Source organism: Crinia signifera, chromosome 2 (assembly GCF_055691185.1).
Source record: "Crinia signifera chromosome 2, ASM5569118v1, whole genome shotgun sequence".
In the NCBI taxonomy this organism is placed as follows: Eukaryota; Metazoa; Chordata; class Amphibia; order Anura; family Myobatrachidae; genus Crinia; species Crinia signifera.
Window position 1 is genome coordinate 72,521,679 of NC_139218.1, and position 22,350 is coordinate 72,544,028.

At 46.2% G+C, this 22,350-nt stretch overlaps 1 protein-coding gene across 5 annotated transcripts in view; it reads left to right on the forward strand.

Moving 5' to 3' along the window:
- The window catches only part of SPECC1 (sperm antigen with calponin homology and coiled-coil domains 1), a 424,705-nt gene that overhangs the window by 54,832 nt on the left and 347,523 nt on the right, over positions 1-22,350 (forward strand). For all 5 annotated transcript variants that reach the window (XM_083172375.1, XM_083172379.1, XM_083172380.1 and 2 more), the window contains exon 3: positions 19,568-19,703. In XM_083172375.1, coding sequence (XP_083028501.1) covers positions 19,568-19,703 — 136 coding nt within the window. The remainder of the gene's footprint in view (positions 1-19,567; positions 19,704-22,350) is intronic.

Below are 22,350 nucleotides of genomic sequence, written 5' to 3' on the forward strand. Positions count from 1 at the left end.
ACGGGGACGTGGTCTTGAGGAAGCGCCGCGGGTATAGGCCACACCCCTTTTAGACAGGCCACACCCCCAAAAATTCAGCGCGCGCACCCTGCCGCCCGGCTCCCAGATGTTGGGCGGTATGCCAGCCACTGGAGGGTGGCACTCAGGGGCAGGTCAGTGGTGGCTGCACAATACTCCCCCTTGCCCTCCTGTGGAGCAAGGTGACAAGGTGAGTGGTGCCCTCTCCCCCACCGAACCCCAGAAGCCAGTTGAGCCCTACTGCTCACCCGCACCACAGTGGGCGGTCATGCTGCTGCCGCTGACTTGCTCCGGTGTCTCATGGACCGTGCGCCGGAACAAGTCAGTGGCGGCAGATGCGGCCACTCCCTCTGTGGTGCTGGTGAGCGGTGGGGTGGCCGCATCTGCCCAATGGATTGTCCACCTTATTTAAGATTGGCAGCAAATGGCACTGGTTTTGCCTATAGCAGTGACCATAAATAATTTGATTTGGTCCTGGACTATCACCCTGATGGTACCCCTGCAAAAGCCACGTGACACTCCAGGGTGCTTAGTCACACAGTTTGAGAACCACTGTACTGGTGTTTTCTCACTGGCGGTTGTCTTTTCTACAGAAGGATTTGCCTGTAGCAGCAGAAACATCAGCAGACCATGAGTACAGACCATGCTGTTTGGTGGTTACAGGCTTGCAATTCTGCGTAGAGATCAATTGAGTTGAGGGAAGACCACACCAGTAGTGCACATGTGCAAGGTCTCCCTGCCATAAAAGCTAGTATTGGCTTTTCCATTCTGGCCGTATGTTAGGAGACTGACAGGCGGCCAGCATTTGGGAGAGGCACCCAATCATTTACAGGGATTGCCCAAGAAAAACATGGGGCCAGGCATCTTCTGGGCGGACCTCTGATGTCAGCAGGGCTGCCAAGAGAAATCCTGGGCCCCGATACAACAGTCACGGGGCCCCCCTGGAGTGGTGAGCTACAGAAAAGAGGTGTGGCCATTAAAAGGATATAGGGGTGTGTACCACACCATATCCCCTTTATGCAACACAATAGTAGACTCCTTATACTTGCCCCTTACACATTATGCTACACAGAATGAGCCAAAATTCACATGGAATGTCGTAAAATTCACATTATGCCACATGGAATGACACAAAATTCAAATGATTCCACATGGATTGTGCCAAAATTCACATTATGCCACACAGATTGAGGCAAAATTCAGGGACAGTGAGAGGAATGGTGGGGATGCAGGGAGAGAGATGGCGGGGATAAAGGTGCATAGAGCGGGATGGCGGAATGCAGGGACAGAGATGGTGGGGACGCAGGGACAGAGACAAATTAGGTCTAGAAGGTCATTTCTATGTAAGGGATGGCAACAGAAATCTTGGGGCCGGTACACCAATATCACTGGGATTGAAAAATGCTCAATCCCGGGATCACGGGATTGGCATCCCTAAAAGAAAATTGCCCCCTGTGCCCCCACACTGACTTACTTTTTCTGAGCTGCGGAGGGGGGCAGGCAGCCGCAGTGCAGAGGCAGGCGTCGGGTAGACATGTGCGACGTGGAAGGCCCGGCGGCGAGCAGGTTCCGGCGTAGGGTATGATGTGGGAGGATGAGGGAGGCCCGGCGGCGAGCAGGTTCCGGCGTCGGGTATGATGTGGTATGATGTGGGAGGATGTGGGAGGCCAGGCGGCAAGAAGGTTCCGGCGCTGGTGGTCAGCGCTGCGGCCTGCGCAGCGTGACCTATGATCGAGACACACAGCGCAGGCCGCACGCTGGGTCGGGAACAGCCGGGCAGTGTCTGAGCGAGCGATACGTTATGCCACACACCGCCATTTCTCTGAAACATGATGCAGCTCACCACAATGCCTATGATACTATGCTGCACACTGTAATGCCCCTGACACATTATGCCACACATTGCAATGCCCCTCACACCTAATGCATACCTCCCAACTTTGGTAGTGGAGAAAGGAATATATTTGCGTGCCAGAGGCACGCGCCAAAAAATTTTGGGCGCAGTTTTGTCGCTGTGAGGGCATGGCCAGTGCTGTGTGAACTGCCTAATTAGACGCATGCAGTGTCTAATTCCAGCAGGACCGTCCCAAAAAAATGGGATGTCACACAAAAGTCGATACACACTAACTATGCCACACCACATTGCCCCCCACAGTAAGGCTTCTAATAAATTATAAATTACCTGCTTGTTGCCAAGGGGGTTAATGTCCGTTGCCAAGGTGGTTAATGTCCGTTGCCAAGGGGGGTTAATGTCCGTTGCCAGGGGTTCTTGCTCGTTGCCAAGGGGGGGTTAATGTGCATTGCCAGGGGTTCTTGCTCGTTGCCAAGGGGGGGTTAATGTGCGTTGACAGGGGTTCTTGCTCGTTGCCAAGGGATAAATATGCATTGCTAGGGGTTATTGCTTGTTGCCAATGGGTTTATATTTGTTCCCAGGGGTTAATGCTCATTGCCAAGGGGGGTTAATGTCCGTTTCCAGGGGTTCTTGCTCGATGCCAAGGGGGGTTTATTGTCCATTGCCAGGGGTTCTTGCTCATTGCCAAGGGGTTAATATGCGTTGCCAGGGGTTATTGGATGTTGCCAGGGGGTTAATATTTTTTGCCAGGGGTTAATGCTCAATGCCAAGGGGGATTTCCGTTGCCAGGGGTTCTAGCTCGTTGCCAAGGGGTTAATATGTGCCCGTGTGTCCTGCCACCCACCCATCAGCTGCAGCTGCCCATGCCTTACCCTGCCTTCCCCTTGACGCTAGAAGTCATTTTTCACTTCCAGCGTCTCTGACAGGGAGCACAGCCCGGCAGCATTACCAGGAAGTGCAGAGCTGTGCTTCCTGTCAGACGCTAGAGGTGAACTAGGACTTCTAGCGTCTCTCTCTCTGTGTGCAGGGGAAGGACAGACAGGGGAAGGCAGGGGCAGCTGCAGCTGACGGGCAGGTGGCCGGTCACATGGGCGGGCGGACAGGTCCTTGTCGTCCCGACGCACCCGCAGCCCAATAATTTTTTTTTTTTAAAGTGTGTGTCCGGACCCGGGCCCCCCTGGCAGGCCCGGGCCCAGGTAAAATGTACCCGCCCCCCCGCCTCTCGGCGGCCCTGGAAGTCAGCACTGGCCTTGATCTGCCTGGATCTTCGCAGTCACTGAGTAAGTTTCTGGCTACTCAGCCAGTCCACACACGGGGGTTGGGGGGAAATTATTGGATAATGAGTGATTCCACACATTTTTGCAAGGTTGCGAAGGCATTGCAGCATTGCACAGGGGCGGGATTTTTACTTTGGCAGGGTCTTCTTTCAAAGTGAAATTTCTATTTTGATTAATTTGCAGAACTAATCTTCAAACTTTGAGGTACAAAATTTTATTCAAGGAATACTTGTCAGCTTATAGCATTTTGAATGCAGTTTATTATAAAGGTGTGCTTACTTTATCTATCTATCTATCTATCTATCTATCTATATATCAATCTATCTATCTATCTATCCCTTAGAAGAGGGCACTCCATGAAACCAGATGTAATGTGACGGGGTGCAGCGCTCAAAGGGTATGCAGGGAGCAGGGACAGCGGCACTCACTCAGACTTTCTGAATAACGACTATGCTGGTGACTGAAGGTTTTTGAGTGTATCATGGAGGCACATGTCGTGCACCCCATGCAACAATAACACCCACCCAGCTTCGTTTGTGTGCCAGGGGATGGTCTCATCGAGATGTCAGATCTGACCACCCAATCGTGAATGTTCCTCCCCTTCGTGTAGCAGGGCATCAGGTGAGTATTCCTCATTTTGGACAGGGCTTTGTCTTGTTGGACAATAGGCCATAGGGATCTTGATGTAGACACAACTGAAGTGTCTGCCACATTGAATGCCCGTACCCAACCAAGCACATTCCTTTTGATTGAAACAGTGGGTTTTCTTTTTAAAGCTTGTTCACGGGAGATTTGGTTGACTCGTCTTCTGGCATTATCCAACGTGATTTTGTAATAGCCAGGGCTTAAGAATTTGTCTTGCATTTTGTCCAAAACTTGGTCACGGGTAGCTTCTGAACTAGTTACCCACTTCATCTGCAAAAACTGTGAAAACGGTAAGCCACTTTCAATGCTGGCAGGTGTGGTGGCTTTGAGCCAACAGTAATGTATTTCGATCAGTTTTCTTTGAATAGATTGAAGTGCAAAGTCTACCTCAAAATTGGTAATGCACACATCTAAATAGTTAATCAATGACAAATTCATATTAAAAGTAAATTTGATAGGGCAATCCAGGGCATTAATATTCCCAATGGCATCAACAAACTCATGTTCAGACCCAGTCCAAAGGAGGAGGACATCGTCGATATACCCTGTTTCCCTGATAATAAACCCTACTCTAAACTTCCAGCTCCCCCCCCCCCTCCTCGCATGAAATGGATGCTGCTGCTACGGTAGAAGCCCTGGTACCGCTGAAGCCCCTGCTGGCATCAGCGGTCCCAGAGATGCATTGCGCATTTGACATCACTGCGCACCTCAAGGACTGAGCGGCGTCTGTACACAGGCGGTAGCAGAGTGACTGAGCGGCAGAAAGGCTGAGTGGCTGAAAAACGCAGAAGGAAAGGAAAGCGCCAGTTGTGCTCAAAGTATAAGGTGATTGAGGGGCATTATGTGGATAAAAGCAGAACTGAGGGGCTAAAATAAGCCCTACCCCGAAAATAAGCCCTATTGTGTTTTTTGGACTGAAAAAAAAAATATTGGGGAAACACGGTAGCATGTGTAGAATTGGATTTTGGGCGCCAGACCACTCTCAAAAAATAATTTCTGTTCAAGAGATGCCATGTATGAATTGGCATACGATGGTGCCACTGGCGATCCCATGGCACAACCGGATCTTTGTTTGAAAAACTGTTTATTGAATAGAACAAAATTTTGATGTAAAGTTAATGATAGTAACGTGATAAATAGATCAACTGGTGTTCCCTGGTACTCAGATTGAGCCTCCAACAAGTCTCTGTGGCTTTAATTCTTCCAACATGGGGATACTCGTATAGAGACTGCAAATGTCCAAAGTGACCTTCCAAGTTCCAGAAGTCACGTGATCGATAGCATTGAGTTTGGTCAGAAGCGAAGTTGTATCTTGCAAATATGTCGGCAATTTCTGAATCAATGGCTGCAAGAAAAAAATAAACAAAAACTCGAAACAGGGCTGCAGAGAGAATTGTTGGCCGAAATTATTGGCCATCCCGGCGGGCATTGCACATTTTTATGGATTTTGGGGAGGCAGTATAATAATGGAACACGTGGAAAATCAGTGGTAAGATAATCTTTGACCGATACCAACAAAAGCTCTTGTTCAACTGCATCAGAAATGATTTAATCAAGTTCAATTTTATATGGTCGAGTGGGATCACTGGGCAGTTTTTTATATGTATCAATGTTGTGAATCTGGGAGTAGTCTTCCTTTTAGTCTTCAACATCCCACACCAGTATTCCACCCCCCTTATCAGCTGGCAAGAACATCACATCGCTGTAAGTCCTTAAATTTTTAAGGGCAATCCACCCATCCTTTGATAAATTGGAAAAAGGTCTAGATTCCATGTCTTGTTACTAAAGCTTTGAATAGTGGCATTATTTGAAGGGGGGGGGGGGGGGGGGAAGGGGGGGGGCAAACTTAGATTTTTTCTTGAAATGGTCATATATAGAGACCTCTTTCATAGTTGTAGGTACAACATCCCATTCAAAATATTCACGTAGCCGTAAACTACTGTTCAGGTGTAATTTTTCAATTTTCCAATTAAAAGGATCGAAATTGTTAGTGGGGACGAATGAGAGGCCTTTATTCAAGACTTTTTCTGATGGGGAGAGAATGCATTTGGATATATTGAAGGTCAAATCCTCCTGTTTTGCGTCAGTCCTTTTAAGCCTCCGGCATTTTTCTCCACGTTTTGGGGGTTGTTGTCTCTTTCTCGACCCGCCCTGGTTCTGAAACCTGCTGGCGGACATTGAGAGTTTTATGACGCTGGTGGCAATCTGCTGGAATCACTTGTTGATGAAACTGTATCGCTATTAGTTTCGCGATCAGTATTACAGTTAGGGCGACGTCTGAAGCGTTTATCCCTGGCTGCAGGTCTCTGAGGCCCAGACAGCCATCTATATACACTCTGCTCTGAGTCCATATAGTCCCGATTCACTTTATTGAATTTGCTTTCAACACCTTGAAGAAGGGGTTAGCTATCACCCCGAAATGTCGGTTTTTATACCATTAAATTGCTTTCTCACAAGTCCTGGAGGGTTCTGCATTATAAGTATACAGGTTGAGTATCCCGTATCCAAAATGCTCGGGACCAGGAGAATTTTGGATAACGGATTATTCCGTATTTCGGAATATTTTAATATTTCAATTATGTATTTTGAAGTATCTTGCATGTATGCTGTATAAACACATAAAAAACACACAAATATATTTTATTACCACATAAAATACACACAAATATATTTTATTTGTTCAAAAAACAAGGTTTCAAAACATGAAACAAAATTTGTGTACTATCTCAGATATTGAATTTGAATGCCAAGCAATCATTTTCTTGCACATATATAGTGCCAGTTACATATCATGTCACCAGTAGTGCTGTTACAAATGTCCCCAGTGAGTTTTTAGCAAAAAAACATTTTTTTTTTCACTTTCTGGAATGTATGGTTTTCGGAATAATTCGGATAACGGATACTCGGATACGGGATACTCAACCTGTACTGTAAATTGTTAAAACAAAAAAAAAAACCCACAAAGGTGATTGCCACTAATGGGAGTGATAAGATCTCAGTAACTGCTTATGGGATGAAAGCTGCATCCAATGTGAAGGTTTCTTGTTTTTAGTGCGCTGATAATCAGAGCATTGTATGACTGATAGCTGCATTAAGCTAATTGTGTATATTCTATTGGCATGCAGCGCTGATAGCACTCATTTCCACCTTATTATTTATGCTTAATCCCTTGGGCATCATTTTTAGTATAGATTATTTATTTAATGGTATTGATTTTGTTTTATGGTATAGTTACAGCAGTATATGCAATTGGAATTTTTATCATTTTTAGTTTGTACTCCAGCCAGGTGTAACAATCTTATTGCCTTTTAAAGGTTTTGTTTTGTTATTTATGTTGCAGCGCATAATTTATTAATATGGAAACACATTAAGGCCTTTTGTGGAAAGCCTTGGAGATTCCTGAGCCATGTACACTTCTATCATAACCAGTGACATCTGTAATTCATTCAGGGGTCCATTTATTCTGTATTTGAAGCTAAATTCCCGATAACACCCGTATACCCCGAATGTATCAGGAGGGACCGCAGCAGGGATCGGAGATCACTCCTGTACCGCTGCTGGCCGCCTCCCCCATAGATTTCTATGGGGGATGCAAAGGTGCCCGATGTATCAGCATTGGGCAGCAGCGCATTGCATCCCTGGGCTACCGCCATTCTGAGATGGAGGTAGCCCATTGTAGCCTATGGTCTACACAGTGCGGTCAGCAGGGTCTCCAGGGGGTCAGCACTAACAGCACATGTGCTGCTTCCCCCCAGCTTCCGGCTCAGCACATCGCAGGGACGTTCTTCTTTTGGAGCCCTGTCCAGGGGCGGATTGGGGATTAAAACCAGCCCGGGAAATATTTAGAAGCAGCCCTGATGGGGGGCAGTCTCTCCAAAATCCATATACTGTATGCATACCGCCCAATATTAATCGAATAAAAATAAGGGAATGGCTGCGCACCGCCCTGTGTACCAGCGCCGCCCGCCTCACGATGATCGGATACCCAAGTGGGGATCAAGTGGGCACCGGCGTCATCAATCCTCTGAGTCCTGCGGGAGCAGCTGTGTGCGGCATCGCATCGGCACCAGCCATTTTTAATTTGACTGAGCCGGGGCTGACCGCGGCCATCTTTAATAAGGGCAAAGTGCTGCGGCCGCGGGCGCGGCCACTAACCGCGTATATGGCGGTTTGTGCGGTCCGCGGCCCAGCTAGATAGGGTGAGCGGCCGCACACTATCTTTAATGAGCCGGCCCACCGGGAAATTACCCGGTTTCCCGGTGGGCCAATCCGCCCCTGGCCCTGTCCCTGCAAGTGGGTGATGATACATACCGCCATTAGGATCACATTTTAGAATGTGATCCTGGGCGGTAATATTCCGCCCCGATTGCATTCTAAATGCGATCCATGATAAATAGGCCACACTTTCTCACAAATGGCCTCACAATATAAGCTTAGCTGTCTGATTAATGCCAATAGTAATTGTTCTGATGTAGGTAGCAGGCCTGCAGTATTGTACAAGCTCACTGGATGGTATTAGTAACAAGTCTAGAACACTACATAATAATATAATTCAGAGAGATCGGTTACATATATTTGCGCAAATTTATGTGTAAGCCCCCAAGCCATCGTCAAGGCTTCTCTGTATATTGGTGGACTCTAGTACTATATCTAGGTGCAGGGTGCAGCACCCCCAAAAAACAGCATAAGCCAGAAAGCCCAGGGCAGCACACCAGTGACAATACTATAGTGTTAATAAATATTAGTTATAGAAATCCAAAGCTATCTATAGAAAGAGGGAGAGACATAATAATAATAATAATAATAATAATAATAATAATAATGAAATGTAATTAAAATAATAAAGAACTAGTGTTAGTGAGAGAAAAAAAAATAGTGCTGTGTTAGATCAAATGTAAAGGTGTGCACAGTTAGTTACTAATTACCAGTTAGCCAAAATGCCGGCCACCTGAATGCATAACCCTCTTGCATCACAAGCATTATACTGGATTTTATCTATCCAATCACAATATCTATTTTGTACTACACTGACTGTTTTTACTATTGCAGGATCATTTAAAGGGAACACAGCATTTCTATCTTCACAGGCATATTACTATTTTTACATTTACATTAGCCCTATTGCATTTTTTTTACATGTATATGTTTTAATAAATTGAATTGTTGGAAAGCGCAGGCTCCTGAGTCTCTATAGGTGCAGAGCACAGATAGGGGGAAATTTACTAACATGTGTATTCTACTTCACATGTGAAGTTGCTATGGGCAACCAATCAGAATCGACTTCTTATTTATTTAGTACCCTCTAGATAGTAGACAGGATCTGATTGGTTGCCCATAGCAACATCACATGTGAAGTAGAATACACATCTTAGTAAATTTCCCCCTTTAACTCTAAACAGATATACTCCTTATATATACTTATTGTGTATCAGTGCAGTGGTGACATTTTTTCCTTTAGTCTCTCAAAATATGGAAACTTTTACAGTTATTGGGGGAGATTCTCTAAGTGAAAAATGCGGTAAAACCCCCGTTATCGGGGTTTTTACCGCATTTTGGGATGCTGTAAGCATCCCCCACCGGGTTACCGCGGCGGGGGGCATCGCCAGAAAAATCTGGCGATGCCCCATAGAAGCCAATGGGCTTCTACCGCAACCCTCCGCCGCCCCGCACGGACCCCCGCCGCCCCGCATCGCCCCCTCACCTGTGTCCGGGCAGCACAGAGCTGTGCTGCCCGGACCTGTGACCTCCTCCCTGCACTGATCCTCTTCCGGGTGCAGGGAGGAGGAGAGCACGGCGCAGCAGCAGCGCCGGGTGTGTGAGGGAGGGGGGAGCCGCCGGGACCTGCTGGGACCCGGCGACTCTCACCGCAAAGGACAGCTCTTAACGCAAGAGCTGTCCTTTGCTATAATTATTGCATATGTTACAACATATGCGATAATGAGAATCTCCCCCAATATTTGAATGTAAGATATCTTCATATGATATTTTTTGTTTGTTGTCCATGAAGATAAGATTTTATCTTGTAAGAAAACTGCTAACTATGTATGACCCATGTGTTTCACAAATGACTGCTTATAGTAAGTTAATGTCCATTTTAATCTGCGTCTTCTTTCTAGTTAAAAAAAGGTGAAAATATCCCTCTCTGGCGCTATTAACAAGGAAATAATACTTCCCTTGCATTTGTACTTTCAAATTTCAATACAGCAATCTAAAAACAAATGCAGGCACATAAAGTGGCGTATGTTGAGTGCTCTGAGAAGTAATTACCGGATGGTAGTGAACTGTAACATGAACAGTTCAAACTCGCATAAGAATACAGGTGTAGTCCTGGTTGACACACAGGATTCAGCTCCGTTCGGTAGTCAGTCCCGGGGTAAACTCCATTTTTGCATCCACCATCCACCGATGTCTTTTTCAAGGTGTGTAGGTATGTGCCAAACCATACTATATTTAAAAGCCTCAATGTCCAATGAAAAGCAATTCTTCATCGTCGCACCTGATGTGCCGGAGTTGTCTGGACTGCCGGATGTACAGCACTTCACTTCCAGGTGTACGTTATGTCCGCATCAATACCAGTCACATCTCCATCTTGTCCCCGCAGCTTAGTTTCTCACATCAGTTCCCTTCTACAAGGGGCAGGGTGCAGGCCGCTTTATCAATTAGTGCTGCAGGCCGCCTGATGGTCCAGTGAGTATTGTCCAACTCCTCCTGTTAGCGGCATCGGATGTAGCTTTAAGAACATGCCTGTGGTCCGGTTCCGGCTCCGAGCAAGACGGCCGCATGAGGACGGAGCTCCGTGGACAGCTAGGCGGGCAGCACCCCTAACTTGCCGGACCACGGTCCCCAGCAGCCTTGCCGAGCGGCGGACAGATCAGGGAATCGGGCGTGGTGCATGGAGAGATATTTCTCTCCCATGCCGAAATGCCAGAACCGCCAAGCCACAGCGCACCCACAGAGTATGGTGCGGGCAATAAAAGCCACCATTGCAACCATGTTCAGAGAACAGGCAGAGGCATTCAATCATAGCTTTGCTGACTTAAAGGGGCACATGTCACAGCTTGCACAGAGAGTCTCCCACAATGAGGCACAGATAGGGGCAACATTCCATGATGTCCAGGAGCTGAAAGCCCATAACGCTGTTTTACAAAAATCTGTGTATGCTCTAACTAATAAGGTTGACGACCTTGAAAATAGATCAAGAAGATCTAATCTCAGATTAGTGGGTCTCCCAGAAACAGTCAGCGGACCAGCCTTACACCATTTTATTCGCAATACCCTGCCGGCCCTGTTAGGAGTGGAGCAGGACTGCGCAGATATGGTTATAGAAAGAGCCCATAGGCTGGGGCCTGAAAAAGAGGGGGTGAATACTAGACCACGAGTCACCATATTCAAATGCCTGAATTATTTACACAAGGAGACTATGTGGACGGCCTCGCGCAAGCAGAGGTCATTACAGTGGGAGGGCCACAAACTGCACCTGTTTCAGGACTATTCAACTGAGGTGACCAGGGCACGCAAGGAATTTACCAGCATTTGCTCTAGACTGATTTCTGATAAGCGAAAGTTTGCTTTGCTCTACCCTGCCCGCCTTAGGGTATTTGAGGGGGACTCATTTAAGGATTTTTCTACAGCGGCAGATGCAAGGGCGTATATCAGGATGGAGAATACAGACACCGCTACGCCATACGGTCACGCAGGTCCATTGGGCGGTGAATAATCATTGCCTCCAAGTTGCTCTGCAGACCGAAAGATAGGTTTTTCTCGGGGGGAAACAATGCTTGAGAAAGATAACTGCAATTGACTGCCCACATGTTGAGATTTGTGTATTGCTAGCTATGTTATACAACTTTTAAGTGATACAGATAAGATTATGTGGGGAACGTGGTTCAATATGTTATATGTTAACTTTCACTATTAGGGGTGCCGACCCGACTGCGCATCCTGGGAGATTGGTTTGGTCTCGCTAATCCAGGTGCGTAGAGGTAGACGGAAGTTTGGCAAGTTGCCAATAGATTTGTGTTGGCAGGGGGAGGGCTAAATATTTGAAGCCCAATCTTTGCTGCTAGAAGTAGTAATTTCTACATTGTGTGATATGAGAGTGGCCACACTCTCAGGGGAATCTCTTCTTGTTCAGGGAAGAGAAGGGGGAGGGGGAAGGGGGAGGGGGAAGTTTGCTGTTTACCATTGTTGGAATGGTACTGTTCAGGTTTGGGGATGGGGGGAGGGACTCGGGACTCAGTGCATCATTGATTAGTTATTATTTCACTATTGATGTTAAATGTCTAATATAAGGCTGTGCTTGTGGAATGTGGGAGGGATAAATTCCCAGATAAAGCGAAAGAAACTTTTGTTATATCTCAGGAAACAGAAAGCGGACATTGTCCTGCTTCAGGAGACCCACCTTTCTGACAGTGAACACGACAAGTTAGGGGCAATGGGATTTAAAGTTGAGGCGTATGCCTCTTACAACTCAAAGGCCAGAGGGGTAGCTATATTATCAAGAAAAACACTTGGGGTAGTAGTCACTAAAATAATTAAAGACCCAGAGGGACGTTTTTTAATAACAGAGATGTCGATACAGGGGGAACAATTTATTCTATGTAATATTTACGCGCCTAATGCCTATTCCAGAAAATTCTTTAACAGATTACTCTCAAAGTTATACCCCTATGCTGACTCACGACTAATTCTAGGGGGAGATTTTAATATAGTAGCCCAACCAGCACTTGACAAATCTTCTCAGCCCAAACGCAAACCCATAAAACCGCCACTGGGTATAGGGGAGCTTTCATCTCAGCTTCAGTTGGTAGATAGCTGGAGGCTGCTACATCCCACAGACAGGGAATATTCGTGTGTCTCGGCGGCACATGGGACTCTGTCGCGTATTGACTACATGCACCTATCCACTGGCCTCTGTGGCCGTCTGCTTGAGGCGGGAATGGATCCGATTTGTCTGTCTGACCATGTCATGGTATGGACAATAATCGAGACAGCCTTAGATGTTGGGAGACACCGCCAATGGAGGTTCCCCTCATACCTAGCGTCCTCAAAAACATTTAGAGATGCCCTGGAGGCCAAGTGGATGGAGTATCAACATAACAATGAGGAACATGATTCGAACCCATTGCTGAAGTGGCAGGCGGCGAAAGCAGTACTTAGGGGAGAGATTATCTCATTTGTGAATAAGTACCGCAAAGAGAGGTCGGCGGATATAATTAAGGCCCAAGAATTATTAACGACCACATATGCTGCATATAGCTCCTCCTCAACTTTGATACATAAAAAAGAATACTCACAGGCGAAGACCCAGTTTGATGCATTGTTAGAGTCCCAAATGCTATCTCATGTTAACAACACTAATTTTCAGTTTTACAGGCATGGAAATAAAAATGGGCACTTACTATCTAATTTAATGAGAGGCGCAAGACCCCCTACGCTTATAAAAACTCTGAAGACAGCAGTCGGTGATAGGGTAAATAGAGGGACAGATATCCTGGAAACACTAAGGGAGTTCTACTCCAAACTATACTCACAGGGAGAGATAAATCAGAGGGAGAAGGAGAAATTCTGGAACGATATTACGCTGCCCCAAATCTCCAGTGATGCGGCTGACCGCATTTTGGCACCTATATCAGGGGAGGAGGTTATGCAAGCCATAGCTAAGTTGAAGCCCCTTAAGGCCCCGGGGCCAGATGGTTATTCGGGGGAATTTTATAAAATCTTAAAGTCAAGACTAAGTGAGACCCTGGCCACGGTCTTCAACACTATACTTAAGGGACAGCAGCTACCGCTGTATTTTAATTCTGCGGTGGTTAAGGTGCTTCCGAAGCCGGGAAGGGACCTGGAAGACCCTGGTTCTTACAGACCCATCTCGCTCCTTAACTCTGATTATAAATTGTTAACGAAAATAATATCCGAGAGAATTAAATATATTTTGCCTACAGTCATCTCTGAGGACCAGACCGGATTTATACACGGCCGCCACTCGGTGGTGAATGTACGCAAATTGCTGGCCGTGGTGCAGAGGTTAGAGGTGGAGGGGGGCTCAGGTGACCGGGTTGTAATTTCTATGGACGCTTAAAAGGCGTTTGACTTGGTCACCTGGGACCACCTATATGAAACATTAGCGAGATTCGGGTTCCCACCGGCCTTTATCAATGTCATAAAGTCCCTATATACTTTGCCTTATACCCAGGTGGCGTGTAATGGATTCATTTCCTCTCCATTCCACTACTTTTTGCGTTGGCCCTGGAGCCGTTAGCGGTAGCATTAAGAGCGAGTCAGCGTTTGACGGGTATTAAGTTGGGATCTGTAGAATTGAAAATCAGTCTCTTCGCGGATGACATGCTGTTGTTCCTATCCAATCTAACGGAATCCCTACAAGCTATCAGGAATCTTATTAATGAATTTGGATCTTTTGCGGGATATAAAATTAATTTTCATAAATCAGAAATCCTACAAGTATTGGGTCCTCAAGTAGCTGAAGCTCCTACACACATTACAGCCCCGTTTAAACTTAACACCAAAGCCATCAAATACCTAGGCATAAATATCCCGGGCAGGATTAGTGAACTATACCACTCTAACTATTCCCCCATCATTATAGAAATAGAGAGACTGCTAAATATAAGGAAATCATTGCCGCTCTCATTGCTGGGAAGGGCCACGGTACTACAAGCAATAGTATTTCCGAAGCTGTCTTATTGTATTCAGATGCTACCATTAAGGCTATCTAGAAACTGTATACAGAGAATTAATAAGGTTTTTTTCGACTTTTTATGGCAGGGAAAAAAAGGCGCGTATTGCCAAACATAAAGTATACCTCAAGAAGGTAGATGGAGGGTTGGGGATACCAAACGTCCTGGCTTTTAGTCAGGCGGTTTTTATGCGATACATCTTGGACTGGTTGACGGGATCAAATGCTTAAACACATAAAGCTTTAGAGGGGAGCATGGTTACGCCATTCTCCCTGGCAGGGTTGCTCCACGTCCCACGGGCCAAACTACCACAATAATATATTATTTAGAGACACGTATTCTGCCTGGTTATATATTAACAAACGACTAGGCCGAAACCACCAGAACACCAGATATGACACATTCTGGGGAAACCTAGGTTTTACTCCTGGTTTGACAGAGATGGGCTATGACAGGTGGAAAAAACAGGGAATAATAGCAGTCAAGGATGTGTTTGATCCTGGGGGGCATCTCCATTCATTTAGTGATCTGTCGACTAAATACTCATTGCCTAACAGGGACTTCTTCATGTTCCTCCAGGTCAGACATTTCATTCAATCAAAGGGAGGTCCTATGTTGGTTACTGAACAACAAGATGTGATGAAACAGGTCTTTGCGCTAAGCGCCACTGGACCTTTTAGGATAAAATATATATACGGTGACATCTTGCCAGCCACACCAGATGTGGTTTGGAAAGCCATGGTACCCAGGTGGCAGGTGGATATCCCGGGGATAACCTCGGAAGAAATGTTATGCAAACACATGAAGAAAACGCTGAAGATACTGCATTCGGCCATGTTGCAGGAGGTCCATATAAAAACATTGCATAGGGCGTACATCTCCCAGGCTCAAAGAAAATACTTGAGAATTGGGTATTTGCCTTAAATGCAAGGGGTCTAACGCTACATTTTTCATCATATGTGGGACTGTGGGAAAATCAGAAAATTCTGGGACAAGGTTATGGTGTATATAAACACGATATGTGGCCTGCGACTTACGAAAGATCCCTTGGCAATGCTGTGCGCAAATTTCTCCAACTGGAATATACATGGCCGAAAGACAAAGCTGTCCCCAATCCTAACGATAATCGTGACAGTAGCGAAAAAAGTTATACTACGATGTTGGACTACTGCTACTCCTCCCTTCTTGCAGGATGTAAAGGCAGCTTTAACACAACTGCTTTATATTGATAGGAGGGCCACTCTACCTTTGGTGGAGGAGGGGGTCAAAAATGTCCATGCCAAATGGGGAACGTATATAAACTCGTTGGAGGAAGATGCGCAGAAGCAAGTCATGAAACTATTTGAAGGCACAACCTGGCACCTGCTTAGACCATTATCTAATAATTAAGATGCACCGAGTCTTCGATGTGGGTGGGAGAGGGAGGGGGGGGGGTGTAAACCTTTGTAGTTTACGGGGGGGGGGGGGGGTTAAAAGGATGTTTTATATATGTTGACACCATGTCTTTTTGCAAGGTTGTAATTGATGAATAGCCATACCACGGCTACCCTGATAAGAGAAATGAGATACGATTTACACTCTTAGACAGGAAAGGTTGAGAACTATTAGGGAAGGAAAGAATTGCTTAAAATCATATAGGAAAAATTGATACACAAACCGAGATGGATTGTATCACGATGCTTTATTCATTTCAATACAGTTTAACTATTCAACCATGTAATGTGAAACAACTTTGCAATGTATATGGAAAGTTTATTCTCTTATGAAAATTTTATAAAAACCGTTTGAAAAAAAAAGAAAAAAGAACAGGGCTGGGGCTTAAGGAACTGAGGACATGTCTAGTGCAGGAGGCTGCTACAGAGGGTGGGGCTGTGGGCGGGATGTAGGAGGGATGAGGGGCCAGAGCAGACACCAGTAAGCAGCAGCAGCGCACCCTGTGCCCATCATCACACGGCACCCTACTTCTGGCCTGTGTGTGTGTTCCACCTTACTTCCCCCTAGTGCTGCAGCCTCGGTGTCCATCCGGCATCGTTATCGTCATTGAGATCAGCCTCAGGTAATAGCATCTGTACAGGGGGAGAAGCCTGTGATGTCCTTAGTCCTGTTATTATACAGGGGAGCAGCCTGTGGTGTCCTGGTATTATGCAGGGGGAACATCCTGTTGTGTCCTGTTATTACACAGGAGGAGCAGCCTGTGGTGTCCTGGTATTATTATACAGGGGGAGCAGCCTGTGTTGTCCTGTTCTTTTTATACAGGGGAGCAGCCTGTGGTATCCTGGTATTATTATGCAAGGGGAGCATCCTGTGGTGTCCTGGTATTATTATGCAGGGGGAGCAGCCTGTGATGTCCTTGTATTATTATACAGGGGGAGCAGCCTTTCTGGTATTATTATACAGGAGGCGCAGCCTGTGGTGTCCTGGTATTATTATGCAGGGGAAGCAGCCTGTGGTGTCATGGTATTATTATACAGGGGGAGCAGCCTATGATGTCCTGGTATTATTATATAGGGGGGAGCAGCCTTCCTGGTATTATTATACAAGAGGAGCAGCCTGTGGTGTCCTAGTATTATTATACAGGGGGAGCAGCCTGTGGTGTCCTGGTATTATTATACAGAGGCATACCTCCCAACTTTTACGCCGCAGGACCTAGGACAGTCGCAAGTGCACCGAAAATTTTGGGGGATGTGTCCTAATGGAAGGGGGCATGGCCTATACCTGCGGCTCTCCCGCGAACTCACGCCCCCTTTTTCGGCGCTGTGGGGGAATACCCAGCATCTCCGTGAGTCTATTCAGGGTGACAGGGTTAGCAGCCAGTGGTGTCCTGCTGTTATTATTATTATACAGAGGGAGCAGGGGGTTTTCCCAGCTCTCAGCCACCCCCCTTAACCTCTGAGGGAGCAAATGGTTTAAGTTGTTTTTTTTCCAGTCGCGATCGTAGCTTCGCCCTCTTTCTGAATTATACTCCACCCACTCGCGGCAATATTTCAGTTTTTTTGTGGGAGAGGGGTGGATCTCCAGGAATCGATGATGCATGAGGTGGCAACCCTAGCTGTGGCGCCCAGTTATGGGTCAGTGGTCTGGACTTGCCCCCCCCAGGCTAAAAGTTTTAAGGCCAGTCCTTGCTCTACACACTTTTTATTATTTCTTATATGCTCTCCAATGGGATGGTGGGCAAGTCTCCCGCATCAGCCACGCTGTCCCCGCAGCCCCCCTTCCCCGCTGTGCTACATAGAGATTTTTGCGGGTCTGCGGCAAGGGGCGGGGTTAAAATGACCTGAATTGCATCATTTCGCATCATTTTAGCCCTGCCCCAATTCGCGGACCTGCAAATTGACTCCTTTGCCTGCTATAGGGGCGGTACGTCCACCTTGTCCCGCCCCCTGACATGCTGCAGTCTGGTCTCCTCTCCAGGCATCTCCCAGAGAGGAGAATGAAAAAGTAGGCACGTATGGTGCATACTATGAGTAAGTTTTTCACCTAAATTGGGTGCCTTCCTTTAAATAAAGGATGGTTTATGTGGCAGTTCATTCCCTACAGGGCCTTTTTTTTAGGAGATTCCAATGCCTCTTTACTAACTGTTCTAGTTTTTTATATTGGACCTTGTAATCAGTTATGAAGGCCCATTTTTTTTGCTCCTAGATTTAGTTTGTAGTTGAACTACAGGTTTTTTTTTGTTTTGTAAAAGGGACACACGTTCCACCGAGTCTACCTTCTTTCTTCTTCTAAAGTAGTCATGTATCCACTTCCTATAAATTTGTCTGCCAAGATTGCTGCCTGTTCTTTGTATACTTTTTCATCAGTGCAATTATCTTTTAAATGTATAAAATGGCCCTGCGGTATGCTATTGAGCCAATGTTTGTGATGGCAGCTATCTATGTGGATATAACTTTGGGAATCAGTCAGTTTCTTGAAAGGTTTTTGTTTTCAATTGTCCCTGTTTCGCATAGATAGTGATGTAATATCTGGTCTCCCGTTTTTCTTATGAGACCGCGTCCCCTCGCGGGGCTCGCTGTGCTCGACTCGCTGCGCTCGCCACACTATATAAAATCAACTCCATGCATAGTTGGATAGTAGGGGTATGAAAAAATGGGGTGCATTTAACATGGGAGTCCAGATAATACATAAGTACCGAAAATTCTATATTAAAATCAATGTGTTTTATTCTATTTCTCCACAGATCAGCCTGGTGTCCACCGCCCTTGGATGTCTGGGACAGCCCTGGGCTTCAGCCCTGGACAGGGGACCCTCCCTTAATGGGAGGGTTCTGAATCCACCATGGACCCCATCCAGGGCTGACCAGCCATGGTGCACTTGGTACGGCCAAGGGACCTTGCATAAAAAGTGTCCCCCGGCTGTGGCATTACAACACTGGCTGGTGAGATGCCTGGTGCTGGTTCCAAAATACAGGAGACCCCCAGTTTTTTTGTCCCCATATTTTTGGAACCAGGACCCTGCACATTTCCGGAAATAAAATTTGCACATTACCATGACCAAAAATCTACAGAAATCTCATGTGAATTCCATTTCTATCTGAAAAAACGCATTCTATTACATTTGCGAATTTGTCAAAAAATGTGCGATTTTCAAAGATAAGATTAAAGCTGTGTACACATGGTGCAATATGTTGCTCAATGTCCCGTTTTCATCAGCAACCAGAGATGGTAGGTGATGAAAAGGAGACACTGCCGGGGCAGCTGCAGAGGGAAACAGCTGGTCGAGGAGCATGCGACCAGTGACCATTAGGGGCTGAACACAGCAGAGCGTAACCGGCGATTTATCGCCGCAGCACAAACAAATCAGTGGCAATATGGTCGCTCAGTGACCATATTGCCAGCGATATTGCACCGTGTGTACACAGCTTTAGTGCGATTTTGTAACCTTACCAAAAATCTCATCTTATTACATGTCAAACGTGGGCACTGCTATTGAATCATTGCTTATACATATGAAGAGTTTATCACAAACGCCAAATTTCTATTTTCCATACGCAATTAACTTAAAAAATGTAATTTCAGTTTTGGACTATGCTATGATTTTATATGGCGATGATCAGTAAGAAAATATCTTGTCAATTTCAGTTAAAAAGAGCAAGCAGTGATGACATGCTCACAAAGCCAGGGGGCAGTGCAACTCTCACCACCTCCAGACTGAAGAAGACTGTTACCACAGGAGCTATTGCAGAGCTGTCAGAGAGCAAATTCAGGAGCTGCGCAGGTAAAATATGGATTGATTCATAGTTACCAAAACTCACAAATGCCTGCTGTCAGTTATATGCTTTGTGAAATGCACTAATGTTGCAGTGTAATTCTTGGGACTTAAGGGAAAATGCAGTCATAAATGTGAGCAGTGTAGTTCACTCCACAGGGACCTCTGTTCTCTGTACTGTACTTACTTGGCCCTTATTCAGATTTGATTGCAGTACAAAGTTGTTCTCAAAATGGGCAAAACTATGGGCACTGCAGGTGGGGCAGATGTAACATTTGGGTGGAGGTGTGTTGAAACTGAAATCTAAATTGCAGTGTAAAAATAATGCAGCCAGTATTTACCCTGCACAGAAACAAAATAACGCACACAAATCTAACTCTATATACATGTTACATCTGCCCCACCTGCAGTGCACATGGTTTTGCCCATTTTGAGAACAAATTTGTACTGTGATCAGATCTGAATAAGGGCCACTTGCCTGATGATTGGGATTTTAAGGATACTTTGCTGCTGATCTTGTGCATCTAAGCACGTCTCTGGCAATACTGTCTCAGCAGTCCATGAAGCACTACAATGCTCATCAAGCCAAGTTTTCTGGATTTGCGGATTTTACACATGTTACATTTGCCCCACCTGCAGTGCAACATGGTTTTGTCCATTTGAGAAAAAATGTGATTTGCAAGTCTGAAATAGGCCCCCCAATCATAGGTTTTGCTCCATGGTTAATCATAATCACTGATAGTTCAAAGAGTTGGGGGTAGGCCCAAAAGTGTTGTTGAATGTGGAACCAAGTTCCGGGAGCCAGATCAGAGAGCAGAGCTGACTGGAAATGGCATCACAATACTTTCCTATGCTACGTTTTTCTCCCCCTGGCAGATGCTATAGAGCCTTGATGGCTAACCTTGATGTTTTTAAACTACACATCCCAGCATACTCTGCTTCAGTTTAGTTATTTTGGCCATGCTAAATCTGATACAGAGCATGCTGGGATGTGTAGTTCAACAACAGCTGGAGTGTCAAGGTTAGCCATCAAGGCTATAGAGGATGTGCAGGTAGCTCCTCCTCCAGGATTCCCATATTAATCTCTTCAGTCTTCAAAATCTGCCACTGCGTTTTGTCCATTCATGCAAAAAAATTAGCATCCAGATGATTGGTTAATAGTCAATAGGTCGACACCATGTGGTCGATTATGCATAGGGTCGACATGGTTAAATGGTCTATATGGCAATTCTCGACACATGAAAAGGTCACCATGGCCCTTATTCTGATCGGTGCGGCCGGAGACGATTATGCGGCCAGGACCGTGCGTGCGAAACCCCGCCTTCCATACGGATCGCCAACTCCGTCCGTAAGCGGTAAGAAGCTGGCCGAACGGACCGCACCTGTATTTTACACGGAATACGCCTCCTCCATCTAAGGGAACCTCCCCCATCATTCGATGGTCGCAGACCATCGAATGCAGGACCGAGTGCTCCACCAGCTCCCGCAACCTCAGACCACACGGACATTTTTCCGTGCAAAAGCAGGGATCTGGGCGGGCAGCTGACATCCGGCGATGTTATATGTCCGCCCCCTACACGTGCGTCATAGGCCGCATTACCATACGTACGCCCAGCGTTTTCATGGGAACTCCCATGAAACGCGGGGCGTATGCATATGGTAATGAGCCCAAATAGCCCTTCACGCCCCTCTCCACCCCCTGTTCGGAGTGTTCACATATCATGCGGGATTTGGCCGTACGCCCCGCTCGCACATGCGCAGAGACGCCTCTGCACATGCGCAGACACAAAACATCGGCGGGCCGAACGCACGCGGATATATCCGCACCGATCAGAATAAGGGCCCATGAGTTTTTTTGAAGCGGCACAACTAATTTAGACCGATTATACCACACCCCCAGAAAATATGACATGCGCATACAGACCATCAGAAGCTGCAATGGCAGTGTGTCTGGAAGCTAACTGGTAATGGGGGGTGATTCAGCCTTTAGGCTTCTGCACATGTGCAACCACCACAGCACGCATGTGCAAAGCTCAAATTGCAATCGCATTCAGGAAGGATGCAGTCACGTTATGAATGTCAGCAGGAGACGGTGACGTTTAGGTGTTGGGAGGGCGTGGCCTGGACAATGCAGGCATGTCTGGACTGTTTTTGGGGTGGTTTGTGGCAGCGGCGTGAAGTCACACGCAGCCACTGCAAACCACAACATGGTAGCTCTGCACCTGCCTTTGCATGGTGTGGTGCAATCACATTTCAGCGATGCAATTGCAGTTATAATGCAGTCACTTTGGGGGAGGAGCTTCACATGCTGGCATCGTTGCCTTGTGCTGGACAGCTCAAAGCATGCAGGAGTCTGCAGTCGCAGTTGTGCTTTAAAAAAATGTTATGCATTAAACTATTTTTCTGCATTTTAAATCACTCCTGATGATATTGTTAATCCATTAAAGAGGTTGTGCATTTCTGATTTTGCATAAAAATCAAGTGCTTATTAATGGTCTGCTATCCTGAACTCCAATTACAAGACTGCCATCTAGTGACAGTCATAAACATTGTTTCTATATCATAGCATATAATTTAGCGTGAGTTGTAGTTTGGTGAGAAATCACTTTTTTGGTTGGCCCCTGTCTGAGCAGCTCAGCTTCACAGGCAGGCAGGC